The sequence below is a fragment of the Ceratotherium simum genome, chromosome 7 (genome assembly GCF_057802395.1).
Source record: "Ceratotherium simum simum isolate JZ-2026a chromosome 7, ASM5780239v1, whole genome shotgun sequence".
Classification (NCBI taxonomy): domain Eukaryota; kingdom Metazoa; phylum Chordata; class Mammalia; order Perissodactyla; family Rhinocerotidae; genus Ceratotherium; species Ceratotherium simum.
This window is the reverse complement of record NC_141906.1, coordinates 25,700,278-25,719,117: the sequence shown is the minus strand read 5'-3', so window position 1 is coordinate 25,719,117 and position 18,840 is coordinate 25,700,278. Positions and strand designations below refer to the sequence as shown.

Here is an 18,840-nt window from a genome sequence, read left to right as displayed (position 1 = left end):
TTGCATCATCTGTCTCTCAGATCATTCATTCTGGAAGGATCTATGTCATGAACAGTCCTATGGAAATGGCTACATGACCAGGAACTGAAGCCTCCTGCCAACAGCCACGTGAGCTTGTGGGCAAATACTCCAGACTTAGTCAAGTCTTCGTAGACTGCAGCCCTAGACAACAGCTTGACTGCAACCTCTTGAGAGACTCTTAGCCAGGACCACTGATTAAGCCATTTCTGGACCCTTGTTCCTTAACGAATAAGTCAAATGTTAGTAATTTAATGAGATAATAAGTGTTTGTTATTTTAAGCTGCTGAGTTTTTTGGTAATTTGTTATGCATCAATTGATAGTAACATGGATACGGCATTCACATGCCAGAGTTTGAAAAGTTTAATCAAGCCTAGGTATAGACTGCACATTTAACAATGATGTTGGGCTAATTCACTTATTTAATCATTTTATTATTCACAAATATTATTGAGCACCTAATATATACTAGGAGGAGGTGAGAGTAACCAGACCTCTTCTTTCTTCATAGTCTTCACATTGAGTTTTGTGACAATAGCCGGAGAAAATTGTGAACAAATTGATTGACAACACCTGTAACATTTCAGGTAAAATAGAGAAGAAAGAAGTATTTGGGAGAAATCTATTGGTGCCAGAACAAGGGTCAAACTCTTTGGGTTAAAAGAGGCCAAATCCCACACAATATTCTGGAAATGGCTAGTCGTACATCCCATGTTATTTCCTCACCTAAGGAAATATTTCTCAACTTCATTTTAAAGAAACTGTGAAAATCAGTGAATGGCAGTGAATGTAGATGACACTGTCTTAGGTTACATGTGATAACTGCTAATTTATGGGAATACCTTTAGCTATTTCTCTAAATATGTACACTTGCATTCAGAATGGGCTCACTCCATTCCAAAAGCAATTGCTAAATACCTACATCACATAAAGCTCTGACAGACCCTGGATAAGACACGGTTCTTGTGATTATGAAGCTGACAATAATTATATTCCTTCATTCATTCTAAAGTCCAACCAAGTCCCAGACACTTAGCTAGGTACTGGGGATAATGCAATGAATAATACACAGTGTTCATAATTTATTTAAGGTTGTAGAAAATTTCAGTAGTATTTGATAAACTCTGTAATGGAGAAATGTCAAGGACTCAGAGTGTCATGAAAAATCTCAAGAGATTAGGAAAAGAATTGTATAGCTTATAAATAAGGTATGCATAAGAAAAAAAGGTAAAGTTTATAATGAATCTTGCAGCTGTAGGATTCACCAGTAAGAGTTTTAGGTGGCAGAATTCCCTGCAGAGGAAATGATACAGACAAAATCACACAAAGCACAAAGTCATGAAATAGAGTATTTGAGAATCTGTAAGAAGTTCAGTAACTGGCATATAACTGGTTCAGTAACTGAGCTGGCATGTGTTGTCTTAGATCCTGTCCAAAGAATGTATGGTTCTACAAAGAGGAACTGGGCTGTGGATGGAGTCATAAGCAACCATATGGAGTAGGATATATTGGTTTAAATCAAGTGGAGAATAAGTATAAGATGGGGAGAACAAATGCTATAAGGCTCGGAGTGAAGAGAGATCACTGGAAAGAGAAGCAATGAAGGGTCTTGTGTGTATTCAACAGCTGCAATCCTTGCAAGAATGGTTTGATAACAGAGAACAGGCAAATCCCAAATTGTATACTGAAGGTCGGAAAATGGACTTTTGAGAGGAGAAATTCCAGTCTGCTAGGAGTTTGAGATGTCTCGGAATAGAATTTTAAAAGCAATTCTTCATATCTCAAAATGGCTAATAAATGAGGACAATGGATACTATATTCTTAAAGCACAACCATGGGGAAATTTTGAATTAGTTTTTAGAGAACGAGTTAGATGACTTTTAAACACTTTCTCTGAATTCAGTGGTTCTCAACCTGTGGTGCTGTTGTCACCTAGGGGACATTTGGCAATGTCTAGAGGAATTTTTGGTTGTCATAACTGGGGTGGAGCATCTACTGGGTACAGAGCAGGGATGCTGCTAAATATCCTGCAACGCACACGTCATCACACCACAACAAAGAATTATCCATCCCACAACGTTAATAGTGCTGAGGTTGAGAAATTCTGCCCTAATTAGAGGTACAAAAGTTATGCATTAGAGGATTTAAACAAAGATTGCTGAAGAGATCCATTGGAAAGAGCTAAGTTTCCCACCCCACAACCCACACCCAAGAGAAAGGGGTAGGGATGTACTTGCCATTTTTACTTTGAATCAAAAGAGAGGAAACATATGTCCGCTGAAATTTAGAGAAAGAGAGACACAGCAGATGGGTTCCTTACTTATGCCTGGAAATCTAAATGGAGATAGAAAATTTACTTTGTTATTCTGATAACAGAATTGAATGAGAGACTATTACTATTTGGGGTAGGGCATTTGTTGCAATAGAGGAAGGCTGAGCATTTCCTGGATGGGCTACATAGATAGAGTTGGCATGTGTTGTCTTAGATCCTGTCCAGAAGAATGTATGTTCTACAAAGGGGATCTGGATTGTGAGTGGAGTCATAAGCAACCATATGGAATAGGATACATTAGTTTAAATTGAGTGGAGAAGAAGTAAAAGATGGGGAGAAGGTTCTTCAAATAATCTATGAAAGTACCCAATGAAAGAAAGAGTCAGCTTTAAACATTTAACACACCTAGTAAACATGATAGTAGCTAACTGAACCCACTAATGACTTGCGAATCTTCCACTTCCCCTTCTCTGTCTTTCCTGGGGAGAAGGAGCCTGAAACCATGGTTAGCAAGTGAGGGATGATGAAAGAAGAAAGGCTGTAACTGAACATGGGAAAGTTTGACTATTATATGAGGCTTGGCATTCTAATGACTCACCAGAGGGTGTTTTATTATCTGAATGTGAACAGGAATCTTAGGGAACTGAGTTTTCATCCACAGGTGAAGAAAGAACTAGCCTTATTCCATGCATTTAAAGGGATAGGAAAAGTAAAATTAGTTATTGTCTGATTATACTTTATTTGCTGGATATTACATAATCCCGAGATCTCTTAAAAGATAATGAGCTCCTCTCTTATATGCCTACCCATCCATCACAAGATGGTATTTTGCATTGGGTAACAAATTGGTCTGGCAGATTGATGAGTTCTTTTTCACCTAAAAGAGCACTTTCTTTATTCTCACTAGTCATTAAGGACCTCAAGAGACTAAAACCTTCCCAATGCGTTTCCAAACACAGAGGCAGCATCACTCCTCTCTCTCCTGGGGCTTAGAGTGAGATATAAAAGTGGCAGGCATGAATTCATTTTAGCAGATAGAGAGAAGAACATGTTGTTCTGTGGGTATGGGCGTCTTTCATCTGTCTGTCTTCTGGTGAGTTCTGAAACCTTGTGTGAGTTAGCTGATGCTCCTGAAGCCTGCTCTAAGAAAGAGTTAGACTGAGAAAGGGGTAGGGTGAGGTAAAGAGGGAGAGCCTGTGTGGAGGATATCAGACAGCAGTGTCTTGGTAGATGGGCAGAGCAGGTGGGAAAGTCCCTGGACTCCGAGTTCATGTCCTGGCACTGCAACTAACTGATTGGATAACTCTGGGTAATTCACTGCATTTCTCTAGATAGCTCACTTTCCAGAATAGTTTCCTTGGGATCAATGTTTCCATGATTCATTAACACTGTTGCAAGTTGAGGGAGGAAAGCAGGACTCAGAACACAGGAAAGGTTCAGAATTCCAGGAGCGAAGTGGTCACAACCTATTCCGTGACTCAGACTAACAGCTGAGCCGGCACACGTGGTCTAACTTTGCTCTTATAAATTCTGAGATAAAATATGTAAAAGTGCCCAGGAGTTTAAAAGGGTAGGAAAAATTAGCTAGTCATAAACTTTAGATGAACATGAATAGCTAAGCATTTCTAATCTTTTACTATTCATGATGTAGATTAAAACCTATGACCATTTAATGGGCCTCTCTGGACATCCCTCCAATCCCATCCCTACCTTATTTTTGCCTTCTTTCAGTACTCTTGCAAATCTTCATAGGCATTCTTTGTTTGATTAGAAATTAAAAAGTAAAATAAAAGAACATCAGAGCCATAAAGGATGTTTAAAAATGTCTTTAAAAACACAAGGTCTAGAAAGAGAAATAGATTTTTCCAAAGATCACACTGAGAGGGCATGCCAGGGCAGGGGTTGAATCCCAAGACTACTGACCCCCAGACCAAGACCCATTCCCCTAAACCACCCTGGTTCCTATGTGGCTTCACCTAAGGGAAAGATTCCGGGTTACAGGGGCAGAAGAAATTGAGTCCAGCATTGGAGACAGGTACTTTTTGCATCATTTTCTCCACATGAATCTGCCTTTAGCCACTTCCTTTGTTCAAGGATACTTGAGAAATCTTCGTCCAGAAATGTGTACTTCTATTTTCCTTTCGAATTCCTCTCCAACACCTAAGTGATGCCCCAAGACCTCAGTTAGATATTAGAGAGTCTTAAAGCTCTTTTTTAAATTGAGGTTTTATCACTTACTTGCCATGCACTATAAGGCAACATCCCTCAGTGGGACTCAATTTCCCACGAAGGATTAAATGAGTAAATGGATGTAAAGTTCCTTGCAGAATATCTAGTACATAGCATGTGCTCAGTAAGTATTGTTTTTTTCTCATTGTATTGTTTTCTTCACATGCATATAGACAACCCACAAGGTCAGTGGCCACTGGGAATGGTAAAGAATGTGATCATGGGACTTCCAGGCAGTCTTTTCCCCACAAGTACTAAAACTTATTTCTCCACACTCAGAATGGCTTTGGCCCTGCCCTGCAAGGAATCTTGCTTTCATTGAAGCCTTTTTCTTCTCCCTTCTCTTTCTTTCCCCTTTGTATTAGCACAGTTCTCTTCTGTTTTTGCTGGTTATTTCGTATGATGCTCTGTATGAGAAATGAGAATTGTAGTCAAGTGGGAGAAACAAGAGACAAACAAGGTTGTTCAGTCCTGCATCCCAAGGATCACACTTCTGGAGAGGAGACAGGCATGCACAGACTGAGCTTTAAGACCAGAAAGAATGCATTCAATCGCAGAGAAGTGACCACCGATTTTCCGGGAACCGCAAGAAGATATGAGCTGTACACAGCCCGAAACAATCCAGGAGAGTTCCCACAGTGATAATGCTGCATTACATATCATTCCACCCTCTCTGCAGCCTTCAGATACCTAGGGCTCCCAGGTTCCCTTCCTCCTCCATTCGCATCAGAAAGGACTCTGAAATTATATTCTGACCTTGCTTTATAAGAGATTGGAGAGGAAGAAGAAAGGGAAATATTGATATGTATTTAGAGTTCCTCTTCCAAAGGAGGAAGCCTTATAAGCCTAAAACCTGTCTTCCAGGTGAAAAGCCTTCTAGCCTTCTCTGACTTCATTCATTAGGAGGGACTGAACATGAAGGGTTTCTAAAACATCAAAATGATAGGAGATTAAAGAATATAATCACTCTCACAAAGAAGTAGCTGTGGGTTAGCCTCTAGGAATTGAGTGAGCAACAGATTCTGTGCCACTATAAGAAACTGTAGGTAAATGCAATACATCAAGGTAAAATAGTGCCTATGTGATGAATGGATTAATAACAGTGGGAAAGTAGGAGTCTACAGACATGTAGGTAGAGTGTTTTGTGTGTATACAAATCTACATGTACACCTGAGTGTTATGCACATATAAATGCTGCATATATGTCCATGTGGATGGAGAGTGTGAACATGACCGGGCATGTGCATCTTCAAGAGTATAAAGGTCAAGAGGGAGTGTCAAATATATTTGTAGAATAAGAGTAAGATTGTGAGAGAGAGAGAAGTGTGGGTGAGGGTTCTTAAGAGTATGAATGGGATCCAGTATGAGGCTGATGCAAAGATACATGAATGTGTCTATGTGAATAATGGATATTCTGAGAGTACATATGATTGTGTAAGGGTGTGAAAGTCTGTATTTGGAAACATGCCCTCTCATAGGCTGAATGTTAGTGTACCTATACTATATTTAGGGGAGAATTCATAATTTTTCCTAAAACAGGGACAGCTTTATGCCTTTGCACAAACATATGGCTTCTTTGTTGCTTTTTTTTGCAACAACTCTGCCAATGAAAGGCTGATATCCACAGGCAGTCAATTTCCTCCACATCCCTCTGCCTTTTCCCCTCCCCAACCAAAAACACATCGTAATTCAAACTAGCTCTGGGGAATGCTGCCATTAATCAGCAACACATCTGAATTAAGCAATGTTTTCAAGGAAATATTTAAGTACCTCCAAGAGTTATTGATAACTCAAATTCCCAGTGTCCTTTTATAATAACTATCTATGAATTGTGGTTAACATATTTCCATTCAATGATGCTTCTAAAACACATTAAAAGTGTGGTTAATATAGTTTAAACATTTTCCTTGTAACTAATTGTATTTTTTAAGCATTTGTCAATGTCTTCCTTCATCCATAAAACAGAGGGAAATATTAGCCTGGTCTATGGACTGATGATCATAAAATGTGAAGAACAGAAGTTTGTCTGCATTTTCCTCAAACCAGTAATTTCAAGAATGCATCAATTTCCAACTTTGTAGACACCACCTGCTGTGTCTCTTACTCCCTAGTTTCTTGTCCTCTAGTAAGTGCAACTCTCAGAAGTCTCCAGGTTAGGTCTGACTCTAAAAAGTCCTTGGCTTCCTCCTGCCATGGGATTGTTCAATGTCACTCACCCTGCTTCCTTCCTCCTGACTGGTATCCCTGGTCTGGAGAGTTCTCACTCCTGGCTAGCAGGACCCCTCTGTGTGATGTATGTTGTGGCCCTGGGGGGCAACACAGTTATCCTGCAGGCTGTGCGAGTGGAACCTAGCCTCCATGAGCCCATGTACTGCTTCCTGTCCATGCTGTCCTTCAGTGACATGGCCATGTCCATGGCCACACTGCCCACTGTGCTCAGAACTTTCTGCCTTGATGCCCGAAACATTGCTTTTGATGCTTGCCTAATCCAGATGTTTCTCATTCATTCCTTCTCCATGATGGAGTCAGGTATTCTACTGGCCATGAGCTTTGACCGCTATGTGGCCATTTGTGACCCCTTACGCTATGCTACTGTGCTCACTAACCAAGTCATTGCTGGCATGGGTTTAGCTGTGACTGCTCGGAGCTTCATCATCCTCTTTCCTCTTCCTTTCCTCATCAAGAGGCTGCCTATCTGCAGATCCAATGTTCTTTCCCACTCCTACTGCCTTCACCCAGACATGATGAAGCTGGCCTGTGCTGACATCACTATCAACAGCATTTATGGACTCTTTGTTCTTGTATCCACCTTTGGCATGGACTTCTTTTTTATCTTCCTCTCCTATGTTCTCATTCTGCGCTCAGTCTTGGCCATTACTTCCCGTGAGGAACGTCTCAAAGTTCTCAACACATGTGTGTCTCATATCTTGGCTGTCTTTGCATTTTATGTGCCAATGATTGGGGTTTCCACAGTGCACCGCTTTCGGAAGCATGTCCCACGCTACATACATGTCCTCATGTCCAATATTTATCTCTTTGTACCTCCTGTGCTCAACCCTCTCATTTACAGCGCCAAGACAAAGGAGATCCGCCGAGCCATTGTTCACATGTTTCGTCACATCAAAATGTGACTTTTACATTTGCCTTTAAAACTTGATGTTTATTGTAGACATACACTGCTATCCATGGTGTCATCATCATCATCATCATATCATCATGAAGAATAAGATAGAGATGTATACTGGGAAAAAGCTAAAAGATCCGGAAATGGAGCCCGGAGCTGTAATACTTAAAACAAATGAGTAGTACATTTTAGAAACATCAACAGCATCATTAGAAAGATAAATATTGAAAGCAATTGTGTAATTAGAGAGAAATTTAAGGAGAAGAGTTAATCTAAGCCAGGGATTATTTTCTATAAGAATAAATATTACTAATGTAATAATAATCAAATATTGTGTCCTTAAAAGTGCCAGGTTTTGTTCTAAATTATTTATGTGCATTAATTCATTTAATCTTCATAAAAATCTTATGAGGTAAAGAAAACTAAGTAAATTGTTTAGAGTAACACAGATAAAATGCAATCCAGATAAGATTCAATATTGGTTGGTAGTTGTACCCAACCACTACAAATACTACCTAACTGTCTAATTGGCATCACTATTAACATTACCATTTCTACCCTTGCTTTCACCACCATTTTCATTCCTAAGCATTCATGAGTTGTTTTAACTTCACAAAGTGAAATATGATATACTGTCAGAACTTGTCATAAGATGTATAAACAAATATGACCCAGGAAAATTGATGCCTAGAAGAAACTACAGACTCTTCCCTGCTTCCTTTATCTATTCACCACTCAATCCTCCCCCAAGGAAAATAATGATCAACAGCTGAAACATAAACTTTTTTTTTTTACCTTGTACTAGATGAATGATTTCTCTTTCTCTTTCCTTCTTGGGGTATTCATGTCTTTCCATACATTGACATGATAACAGACATCAGAAATTATGTCCTTCTAGGATTTCCAGCTCCAAAAAGCCCTGAGATAGGCAAAGTAGACCATTTACAATTTAGACACTAGAAAATAATTCTTTCAGACTTTCTCTCAGATTAATTTACCTTGCATATTCTTTCTCTGATACCAGATAGGTGGGATACAATAAGAAGATCCTTGGTATCATTTTTGTGCTTTCAGACTAAGTTTGAGCTTACATCTAGACTAAAATAAAGGAGATTCCCTACAAAGTCTAACCTAACTCACCAGGGAAACTGGGCCGGGTCTTGTAGCGTCAGAGCATACAGTTTTCTAGAGTTTCTCTCTGAACAAAGCACTATTAAGGAAATATCAAGGAGAAGTGTTAGCTGCCAGAGGAGGGAACTATTTCTGAATGGAGATAAAGTAAGTATTTGGAATCTAGGTTTCCAAAAATGTCCGTTAAGTACACTAAGATACTCAAGCTTTTCTTTGAACTCAATATTTTTCTTATTGAAATAGTTAAATACTTGGATTTTAGCCTAGAAAAAAGGAAAAAATAAATTCTTATACTTCTTTTATTTTAGGCCTCTTAGGTCTGCCTTTAACCTGAGAAAATTAAATACTGAATATGGTTCAGCTAAGCTTGCAAGGCAACTATTTTTGGGTTTATGGAAAAAAAATCTCTAAGTAATATGTCATGCTTTTGTCTTGTTTTGTCATGGGTGCATATTTCATGCTCCAGGGCCCCTGTGGTGTGGTTCAACGAAGAGAGAAAGAAAAGAAACTAGAACAAGAGTCATGGTAGCATAGGATTCTTGATCTTTGTGCCTTAGAGTAAGAGTCATAGAAAAGTCAATATAACTAGAATGTAATATGGAATGAAAAAACACAAACTCATATTTCATGGACTTGAGCTCCAAATACTTTCAGGTTTCATAAAAACAAACAGCTTATGAAGTTGTTAATTATTATACAAAGTAAATTATCAACTTCCTGACATCAAACAATTAATCAAGAGTCACTGCCAAGGAATGACTCTCTGCAGAGGAAGAGGATGACTGCTAAGCAAGTAGTCACTTGACATGAATGTCAGAAACCGCGATTTGGTTTCATGGATTTGTCCTACCAGTGGAAGGTGTATGTGGTTTGTGTTCATATTTATAATATAAAGTGGTTTTTCTTCTCTTTTTTCTTTCCTTTCACTACCCAAAAATAAATAAAAGAGTTAAATTATTCATTCGGTGATTATTTAATTTAAATAGTCTGTTTGTTTTGTACATGTGAAACTCGAGAGTAAGCTGGTAGCACCTAAAGATTTGATATTTTACTGATATTTGCATAAGCCTCCAACACTCTTCCATGGCAAGTATCATCCCCAGACAAAACTCTGTAAATTTCTGGAGTCATGCATCACTCACTCAAAGCATTAGTGTGTGGCAGGCTTTATTAAAAGTTTAGATGACAAACAGACCTCCACTAACAGAAATGCAAAAACAGAGCAGGTTATTGGACAAACTTGATCTTACATCATTAGTGCCAGTCACAGTGCTCAGAACAATTTCTCAAGCTCCTTTCCTCCCAGCAGAGATATATAGTCACTTTCCTTTGCTCAACCCCGTGTCTAAAAATGTGGAGTTTTTTGGGACTGTGGGTATAGTTCTAGTGGCAAACTATTTTTTGCATAACTTTTGTTTTTTTTTGTTTGCTTATAAAAACATAGCAGCTCATTTATTTATTTATTTATTTATTCATGCAAGTATATTTATTGAAACCTATTAATGGACCAGCACAGTGTTAGGCTTGAGGGCTCAATGACTATGGAATTTTGTCATTAGCATTTGTGAGAAGAACTTACCTGAAGAGAGATGGAAGAGGTATGTCAAAGTCTCCTGGGATATGTTTACTCAGTACATATTCCTTTTAAATACCCCCTTACAAAGCTACACCACATTTTGGATGTCTGTGGTGTGATGGAAGAGTGTTACTGCTGGAACTGTGGTCAAAGTTCATGTGAAGTGTCAGTACAGAATGAAGGCTGAGAACCACAAGGCTATGTATTTAAGGCAAATATCTCATATGACAAGCTAGGAGAAAGGAGTTTCCTGGGTGACAATCTGTATTTTTACAATGAAAGACAGCCTATAAGCAACGTCTTTGAGTCAACTTTAATCATTCATCTCAGCAGTCAAACCAATGTCTCTGACTGAGGCAAATTCTTCTGTAAATGTTAAATAGCTTAGAACTGATAGAGTGCTAAGTGGCTTTTTCTATATTTGACATGACTTTGTGAAAAGAAAGTCTATTGTGTGATTTAACACAAAAATCTGAGAGTCAGCATTTTAACGAGCATATCTTTGACTAAAAGTAGAAGACTCAAGAAAAATAAATCAGAAACTTAAACAGAGATATTCCTGCTAAACATATATATTCAATACATTTTATAATGGGTTACAGATACTAGATTGAAAATATTTCTCATGTCTATTATTTAGCAAGATATGGAGATTAATGGTTACACTCAACAGGACATAGAATTCAACATTTGGAATCCAAATGTCCACAAGAACATTTTTAAAAATAATGTGGAAAAACAAATGCATAGTTATTAGAGGAAAGGAGAGTAATAAGACACAACTCAAGCATAAACTGAACAATTGGGCACCATTTTAAAAGCAATTCTGATATATTTATAATTTCTTAAAGAACCCTCAGCCTTCAATCCACACAAAAATATTACAAACAGGTTCATAATTTACCATTTAGTTAGATGTCAGTGCATCACTTAAATACTTATTTTACCAATTTGAATAAAAGCAATTTATCTCAGAATGAAAAAGATATTTTTTGCAAGTCTATTAATTAGGAAATTCATCAATATATATTCACCAGCAATAAAATATATATATACATATAAATATATGTAATGGATTATTTTTCTATATTAAGGAAGTAAGAGCTTTTAATTTTCTGCCTCTTCAAAATATTTGTCTATATACTATCATCAGTATAAACAAGATACAGTCTGTGTGTGTGTGTGCACCTCAGTGGTCCTTGTCCAACTAAGAGCTGGAAAGTGAGTACTTCTGTGACACTGAAAGAAATTTCTATCACTGTTTTGTGCAGTGATCCCTTATTTATTCTTAACTTAGCTCACTATCCGTATTCAACTAGTTATACACATGCAATGAAACATCTCCCTATGTCACATGCTCTTTGTTATCAAGAACCAGGCCCCAAACATTTCTGCATCTCTGGTGCTTAGCATGGAGATAGGCTCATATTAGTCATCCAGGTGTGTTTGCTGAAGGAATAAATAAAGGATTACGGCACAAAATGATGATAGAAATAGTTTGTGATAGAGTAGTAGTTGTTCTCCTGTTCTCTTGCCTTATTCTGTAACTTCTAAATTCCGTACTTGAGACTAACAGATGTATTTAAAAGAAAAGAAGCAGCAGCCTAAAAAAGACTAAAGTCAGCAATGTCATTTGTAATATTCAGGTATAGATACTGAAACATTAGAATATAAAAAAGATTTTTTCTTTTTTTTTAAAGAAGGAAGATTCCCATTGTAAGCTTAACTTTCAGGGCTATGGATTAATACTTTTCCTTGATTTTTTTCTTTCAGTTTTGCTCATAATTGCACATAGACTTACCTTATAATCAATTTTTGTGCCCGTATATAAGGACGGGTGGTTTTCCAGGGTGACTGGGAGGAGGATTCTCTAGACTGGGAGGGATGACAGGGTAGCTTTTCCAGCCTCTTGGCTCTCGGACTCCATCTGTTGTTCTCCAAAAGGTGAAAGCAGCACCTGTCTTTGAGGCCACTTGTGTGTATCAGAGCTAAGTTTATTTCTAAAGAGTGTTTTGCTCCCTCCCTCTGTTCCAGCCCTAGAGCTCTAGAGCCTGAGATGTTTCATTTAGCTGCTGCAGCACTTTCTTGCATGTGCTTCCTCTACAGACTTTTCACCTGTCATTAGAACCCTCTTTCTCTCTTACTCAAGTGATCTTTATCTGTTTTATGTGGTTTCCTTCAGACAGAGGTTATATCCTTTTGTAAAGTTTATTTCCTGAACATTTCTCAGATTCTCAAATGCTTAGGACCACCACAGCATTGCTTGATCCTCTTAAGTGCACGAGGACTTGGACATTGTACAGATTGTCCCAGTTTCACCAGTCAATCTGAAAGCCGTCTGCCCAGGTTTCTGCTTAGGGTGTAGTCTCTCCTATTGATAGTGAGAGAGTGTGATTTTGCGGGTTTTTTATTTCTCGTTGAATTAAGGTTTGTTATTCACCTTTACAACACTGACCCCCACCACACAATTTCTAATCTTGTTGCCCTCATTGGTTTGGCTACACCTACTTTTTCCTAGGATTCTTGAGATTTCCCCGTCACCCTAGTATTTTTGAAGATGTTGCTTCTAGGATTTTATTCTGTTTTGTTTTTGGGGGGTTTTTTTTGGTAATAGTTGGTTAATTTGTCTTTCAGGATGGGTTTGGCAGGTTTGGAATCTATACTGCTGCTATGTGTAGGGTATGATGATGTCACTGGGTCTCTATATATTTATTTTAGACAAGTTATATCACGAAGAAAACATGTAAAGGGCTGCTTCTTTAAAAAAAAAATGATAACTTTTTGCCCCAGTGTCTGCTTTCCCCAGTCATCCAATAGGGTTGCATTATGCCATGGTCTGTCCACTGCCTGGTGAAAGTCCCTACACTATTGTGCTTACCTCTGTCAAGTGGCTACAAGCCTGTGTAGTCTGTTTGTGTGAGTTTTCTGTGAATTTGCAGAGGGATCCTCTCTCTCATAGCTGTTACCATCCAGGGATTATGCTCTGTGAATTTCCTGATATCCTTCAGCTACCACCTCTCCTCTGCTATAGCACGTGCTGAAATCTCTGGGCTTGGCTGCTCACTACAGACCATGAAAGTCCATATTCCAGCAGATCATGGAATAAACTGCCAATGCTACTAAAGTCAACTTGCCCCACCATCAGTCACTAGTACCTGTTAGCCCTCCATTTAGGGCGCTTACTGTCTCCCTAGAGAAAGTTAATCCTTACCTCAGTCATGCCCAAGTGAGGACAACATATGATTTTTTTCCATAAAACTTTTCTCCTGCTTTTAAACTTCTGAATTTCAGATATTACATGGTTTATATTGCAGAGTCAGCATGGCAAGCATGTATCTTCTGTTTATAAAATGTATATCCCATTTATAGGACACAAGAATACTCTTACTTATTTCAGAAATGTAAAATTGGGCACAGCTATTGTGTATCTTTAATTTTTAAAATTTAAAGATATTCAAAACTATTATTCATTTGAAAAGTGTTGTGTGATACCTATGATCTCAAATAACATAATCCCTAGTCATAACATAGTATATATATATGCATTAGTTTTTGTATGTTTTTATGATTTACTTGAAATCATAGCTACTAGTATATTGGGAAAAATGAAAGGGTCTAACTGAAGATTCTGTTCCTTGTCAAATCTGAGACAAGTCATTTGTGGCAACCTGTGACACGGTTAATTACAACATGGAGGAGCCTGCTGTTTTAAGTTATGAGTTACAGCCAGGCTATACCACACAACTAATGGCAGGTAGCCAATCATAGGTCCATGTGTAGAAGCAAATTGAAACACTCCAATGGACTAGCCTAGTACCCCAAAATAAGCAACAACAACAAACTCCTAGGATACCTGCCTTTCTAGGAGGTCTCTCTCTGATCAGAGTTTAGGTCCCAATAACATCTTGCATAGCCTCTTATGAATTTCCTTAGTATTAATGGAATAGATAATAAGATTGAACATTGGAGGCACAAAGAGATATACTAGGGACATGGATTTGTGCACATGCTCAGGGACATGTTTCCCAAATCGATGAACCATGGACACACTAAGCATGGGTACATAGAAGATGAGCACAGCACAAATGTGTGACACACATGTGTTGAGTGTCTTAAGCCTCTCCTCCTGGAAGGCAATGGCCAGCACAGAGGGCAGATTGAGCACATAGGAGAGGAAGATGAGCACTGAGTCTAAACCAAAGGCAGAGATGACAATGAACAGGCCATACATGCTGTTGATTGTGGTATCTCCACAGGGCAGGCGGATCAGGTCTGGGTGTAAGCAGTAGGAATGAGTCAGCACATTGGCTTTACAAAAGGGCAGCCTCTTCAGAGGGAAAGGCAACGGGAAGACCATGCAGAAGCTGCGGATGATGATGGATATGCCCATGTGAGCTACACGGATATCAGTGAGCACTGTAGAATAACACAAGGGGTGACAGATGGCCATATAACAATCAAAACTCATGGCCAGCAGGATCCCAGACTTTGTCCAGGAGAAAAAGTGGATGAAGAACATCTGGGTCAGGCAGGCATCAAAGGCAGTCTCTGGGGCATGAAAGCACAAGGCAGCCAGTATAGTGGGCAATGTAGAAAAGGACACGCCCAAGTCCTTGGCAGACAATAGAGATAGGAGGTAGTACATTGGCTGGTGCAAATTCTGCTCCTCCTTTATGATGAAGAGAATTAGGATGTTTCCTAGGATGGAGATAGCATAAAGCAGCAAGAGGAGGACAGCTAACCAGTGCTCCAGGCCTTCCATCTCTGAGAAGCCTGATAGAGTGAAGGTGGTACTTCTTGTGATGTTAGTCCTATAACTTGTCATGAGGATCTCTGAGTGGCTTTTGGGAAAACACGACCAGAGTAATGTCAGAACAGACAGTGGAAGATGTAAAGATCAGGAGTGGTCACTATCCTCAGGATGGAAGGGACAATAATACTTAGATTCCATACCAGAGATCATGAGATGGTCAGGAAGGAGCAGGTTATGTGTTATTGGTTACCTCTCAGGTCTTCTGCAGTCTGACCATATCCACAGATAGGTCTTGGGCTCCACATCCTTCTCCACAAAAATCCTTTGAAATTTTTTTGGGGGGGACATTATTCCTCATTCTTCCTGTCTCCGTACTTTTTACAGAAAGTTTCAAATCTTTCTCCAATGGCAGAAAATGATTTTACACTTTCTCTCTACCAGGTTTTAGCCACCATCTTCCTCAAGAACTGAGGTACAGTATGTCCTCCATGAATCTTTCCTAATCCTCTCCACTTATTAATGCATTCCCTCGTATGCAAGTGATGACATTTGTTGCCTATATTCTGAGCTGTCTCCTCTCTTGCCTGCCCTCAAACATCATTCCAGCTCATCATTCTCTCTTTGTTGCTTGAGTTCCTCACTTACTCACCAAGAGTCCCAAATCTCATGATCCTCCACTGCTGATTGCTCTTTGGTTTTTCTCTCCTGCATATTCAAATGTTTTTTGCTTTGTTTAGATTAAAGATTCTCAAACTGTCCTGTCTGTTTGATTCATTTAAGGAGCTTTAAAAAACTCTTTGCCTGGACCACACTCATACCAATAAAATCAGAATTTTTGGCAGTGGGACTCAAGAATCAGTGTTTTTTAAAGTTTCCAGGCAATTCCAATAGCCAGCCAAGTTTGAGAATCAGGGGTTTAGATCACTCTTATCGGCTTCAGATATGTCCCACCCCACACCAGCTTCTTCCTTATTAAGAATCAATTTCAGAATCTACTATCACAGGAAACAAACAAATGAAAACAACAATAAAAACCGTCTTTATTTCTCCCACATATTCTAGTAATCACTCGTTTCTCTGCTCTCTTTTATAACTATTATCTTCAAAATTATTTTCTACTCATGATGTCCTTCTTATCTCTCCTCTGTGCATCAATGATTTCAATTTATGACTCTAGCTCAGACTTCTAGTATAGACTCAAGCACCCCACTCCCTATGGGATTACCAATTGTAATAGCTCATCGTCATCTCAAACACAACAAATGCAAAGTTAAACTTTCTGTTAATCACCAAACTGGATCCTCTCCAATATTTACCATTTCATAAAAATCCATCATCTTCTATCCATGTGCTTAAGCCACGTAAACCTATGAGGCATCTCTCATTCCTTCTCATTTCCAGATCTAATTTATCTGTTACCACCTTTCCAAAATATACTTAACACTGGCTCTCCTCTCTGTCTCACTTCCAACTGTAATCCATCCCTCAGCATCTTTAACTAGGATGTCTACAGAACCTTCCTTGCTTTTCAACCATCTTAGTGTCATATACCTCTGTAATCCGTTCTCCACAAAACAACCAAATTAGTTGTTTATTATGTAAATAAAATGATGTTACCCTCCTACTGAAAATCTCCAATGGCTTCTCTTACCTTTTGAAATAAGAATTCAAGTAGAATTCAAACATCTTCACCAAGGTACACAACGGCATCAGCAGCACTACATGGGAACTTGTGATCTTCCAATTATTCTAATCACTCATTGATTCTCCGCTCATGGTTGTATATCCCTGTTATACATCTTCATACATATTTGCCTTTATGGCTCTTATCACACTTTAGAATTATAGTGATTTATTATATATTGGTTTGGTTATTTAATTAGCTTTCTCCCCCATTAAATTATAAGATCCCATAATTGTCTGTTTTTCTTCTCATTTGATCCTTACTGCTTAGCAATGTCACTGGGCATAGAGGCTTGGACTAGGAATTAGAGATTACCAGTTCTAGTTCCAATTAATAAATATTAATTAAACAGATAAACAGATTATTTTAGGAAGAGGGTCTTCTGAGCTACACATTATTAGGTGTATTAAGTAAGTTAAATAATATCTCATAACTGAGTTTTTATCTCAGATTTGCCACATAGCTGTGAATTTAGTTTTTTTCTTCATACTTTATTTTCAAATCTATAGTATACTAGAAAAAAAAAGTGAAATATTTAAAATTCATATTCAGGACCCTGGTACAAGATATATACTGAACAATGGGAACCAATAAAGTGATAATGAAGAGGGGTATTTATAGGCTGAGGTTCCCGATCCTCTTTCCATACTGTCTCCCTGCTTTCAGTTTCCCAAAAAAAGGCTCTCTTCTTCTGCCTTTTATCCACTACCCAAAAGGAATATTGGAATATGATTTAGTCACACTGAAGATTTCACACTGGGCAAAAGCTTCAGAAGGTGCATAGCTAGGTCTATGCATGCTGGGAACCATACAGCAAAGCTATAAGAAGGAAGGTAGATTTGCAACAACATGGGTGGACTTTGAGGGTGTTATACTAAGTGAAATAAGTGAGACAGAGAAAGCAAATTGCCATATGACTTCACTCATATGTGGAAGATAAACAAACAAACACATAGATACAGAAAACAGATAGGTGGTTACCAGAGGGGAATGGGGTAGTGGCAGGGTGAAAGGGGTATAGGGGCACATATGTATGGTGACAGATGGAAACTAGACTTTGGTCGTGAGCAGTCTGTACAGAAGCTGAAATATAATGATGTGTACTTGAAATTTATATAATGTTATAAACCAGAGTGACCTCAACAAAATAATTAAAAAAAAAAAAAGAATGAAGACAGGATAGTGAGATTCAAGCATCAAAAGCCACACATAGGGAGTTATGGATTTGGGGACAAAAGTGGAGTGCAGGGAAAATCTCTAAACTTCCATCACAGATAGCCTCTCCTCCTTCAAATATTTGTACTCTAATAACTTTAGGATTTTAAAGCTATGATTGAGGTTCCTACAGAACTCTGGGAGAAAGAGCTGAAGTCCCAACTTACCTCCTCAGGACAGCTGTGGTAAATGGGAGGAGAGAGGTAGGTGATGTGTCTGCTAGGGAGAAACACCGAAAACTCTTCACACCCTGCACACAACTTCCCTGTCAGCTTCCACCTGTTCCTGCCTTGAGCTCTATCAAGCTGCCTCTTAAAAGTTTCCTGGGCCCAGTAAGTCCCAGGGCTTAGGGAGGTGGCTGGGGCAGGAGATGTGCAAAAATCTTGAGTGAATGGCTCCTCTGTGCCCTGGCATTTCTACCCCTTAGAGGTCTTAAAGAAATTAAGGGTTATGCTGTCCTTTATTTTATAGAAGAAGAACTGAGAACCAGAAAGAACCCATTCAGTATGTTCAAAATAGAGCTGAACTGAATCCCAGACCTTCTGACTCCCACTGATTCCTAGATTAAGGCTCTTGCTACTAACCATGCCACAACCCAAATAGGTGTCAAGAAGCAAAATAGCACAACCAGTAGGAGCCTAATTATTGGCAGTAAGCAAATAGAGTGACCATCCTGGTTTGCCTGGAACTGTACTGGTTTTAACATTGAAAATCCTGCACTGGGGAAAACCCCTTAGTTGCTGCTCATTGGGACAGTTTGTCACCCTATGCTCAGATCTGGATTTAAAACCATCTCCTTCCCACTCTAAGTGAATATCCTAAAGAAAATTATTTAAT

The 18,840-nt window shown here is 38.7% G+C and overlaps 2 protein-coding genes across 2 annotated transcripts; one reads left to right on the top strand and one right to left on the bottom strand.

Annotated features, from left to right (window-relative positions):
* The first annotated feature begins 6,712 nt into the window (after window positions 1-6,712).
* On the top strand, window positions 6,713-7,651 carry LOC101393785 (olfactory receptor 51I2). Its single transcript, XM_004443740.2, has one exon. It carries the CDS (start codon window positions 6,713-6,715, stop codon window positions 7,649-7,651), a length of 939 nt encoding a protein of 312 aa, XP_004443797.2.
* A 6,580-nt stretch (window positions 7,652-14,231) lies between these two features.
* On the bottom strand, window positions 14,232-15,194 carry LOC101393525 (olfactory receptor 51I2-like). The gene has a single exon (XM_004443739.2). The coding sequence runs from the start codon at window positions 15,174-15,176 to the stop codon at window positions 14,232-14,234; it is 945 nt and encodes a 314-aa protein (XP_004443796.2). The 5' UTR covers window positions 15,177-15,194.
* Between the last annotated feature and the right edge of the window lie 3,646 nt (window positions 15,195-18,840).

What these genes read in the sequence shown, in the direction of transcription:
- LOC101393525 (XM_004443739.2), bottom strand. Translation starts at nt 15,176, where the DNA reads ATGACAAGTTATAGGACTAACATCACAAGAAGTACCACCTTCACTCTA.
- LOC101393785 (XM_004443740.2), top strand. Translation starts at nt 6,713, where the DNA reads ATGGGATTGTTCAATGTCACTCACCCTGCTTCCTTCCTCCTGACTGGT.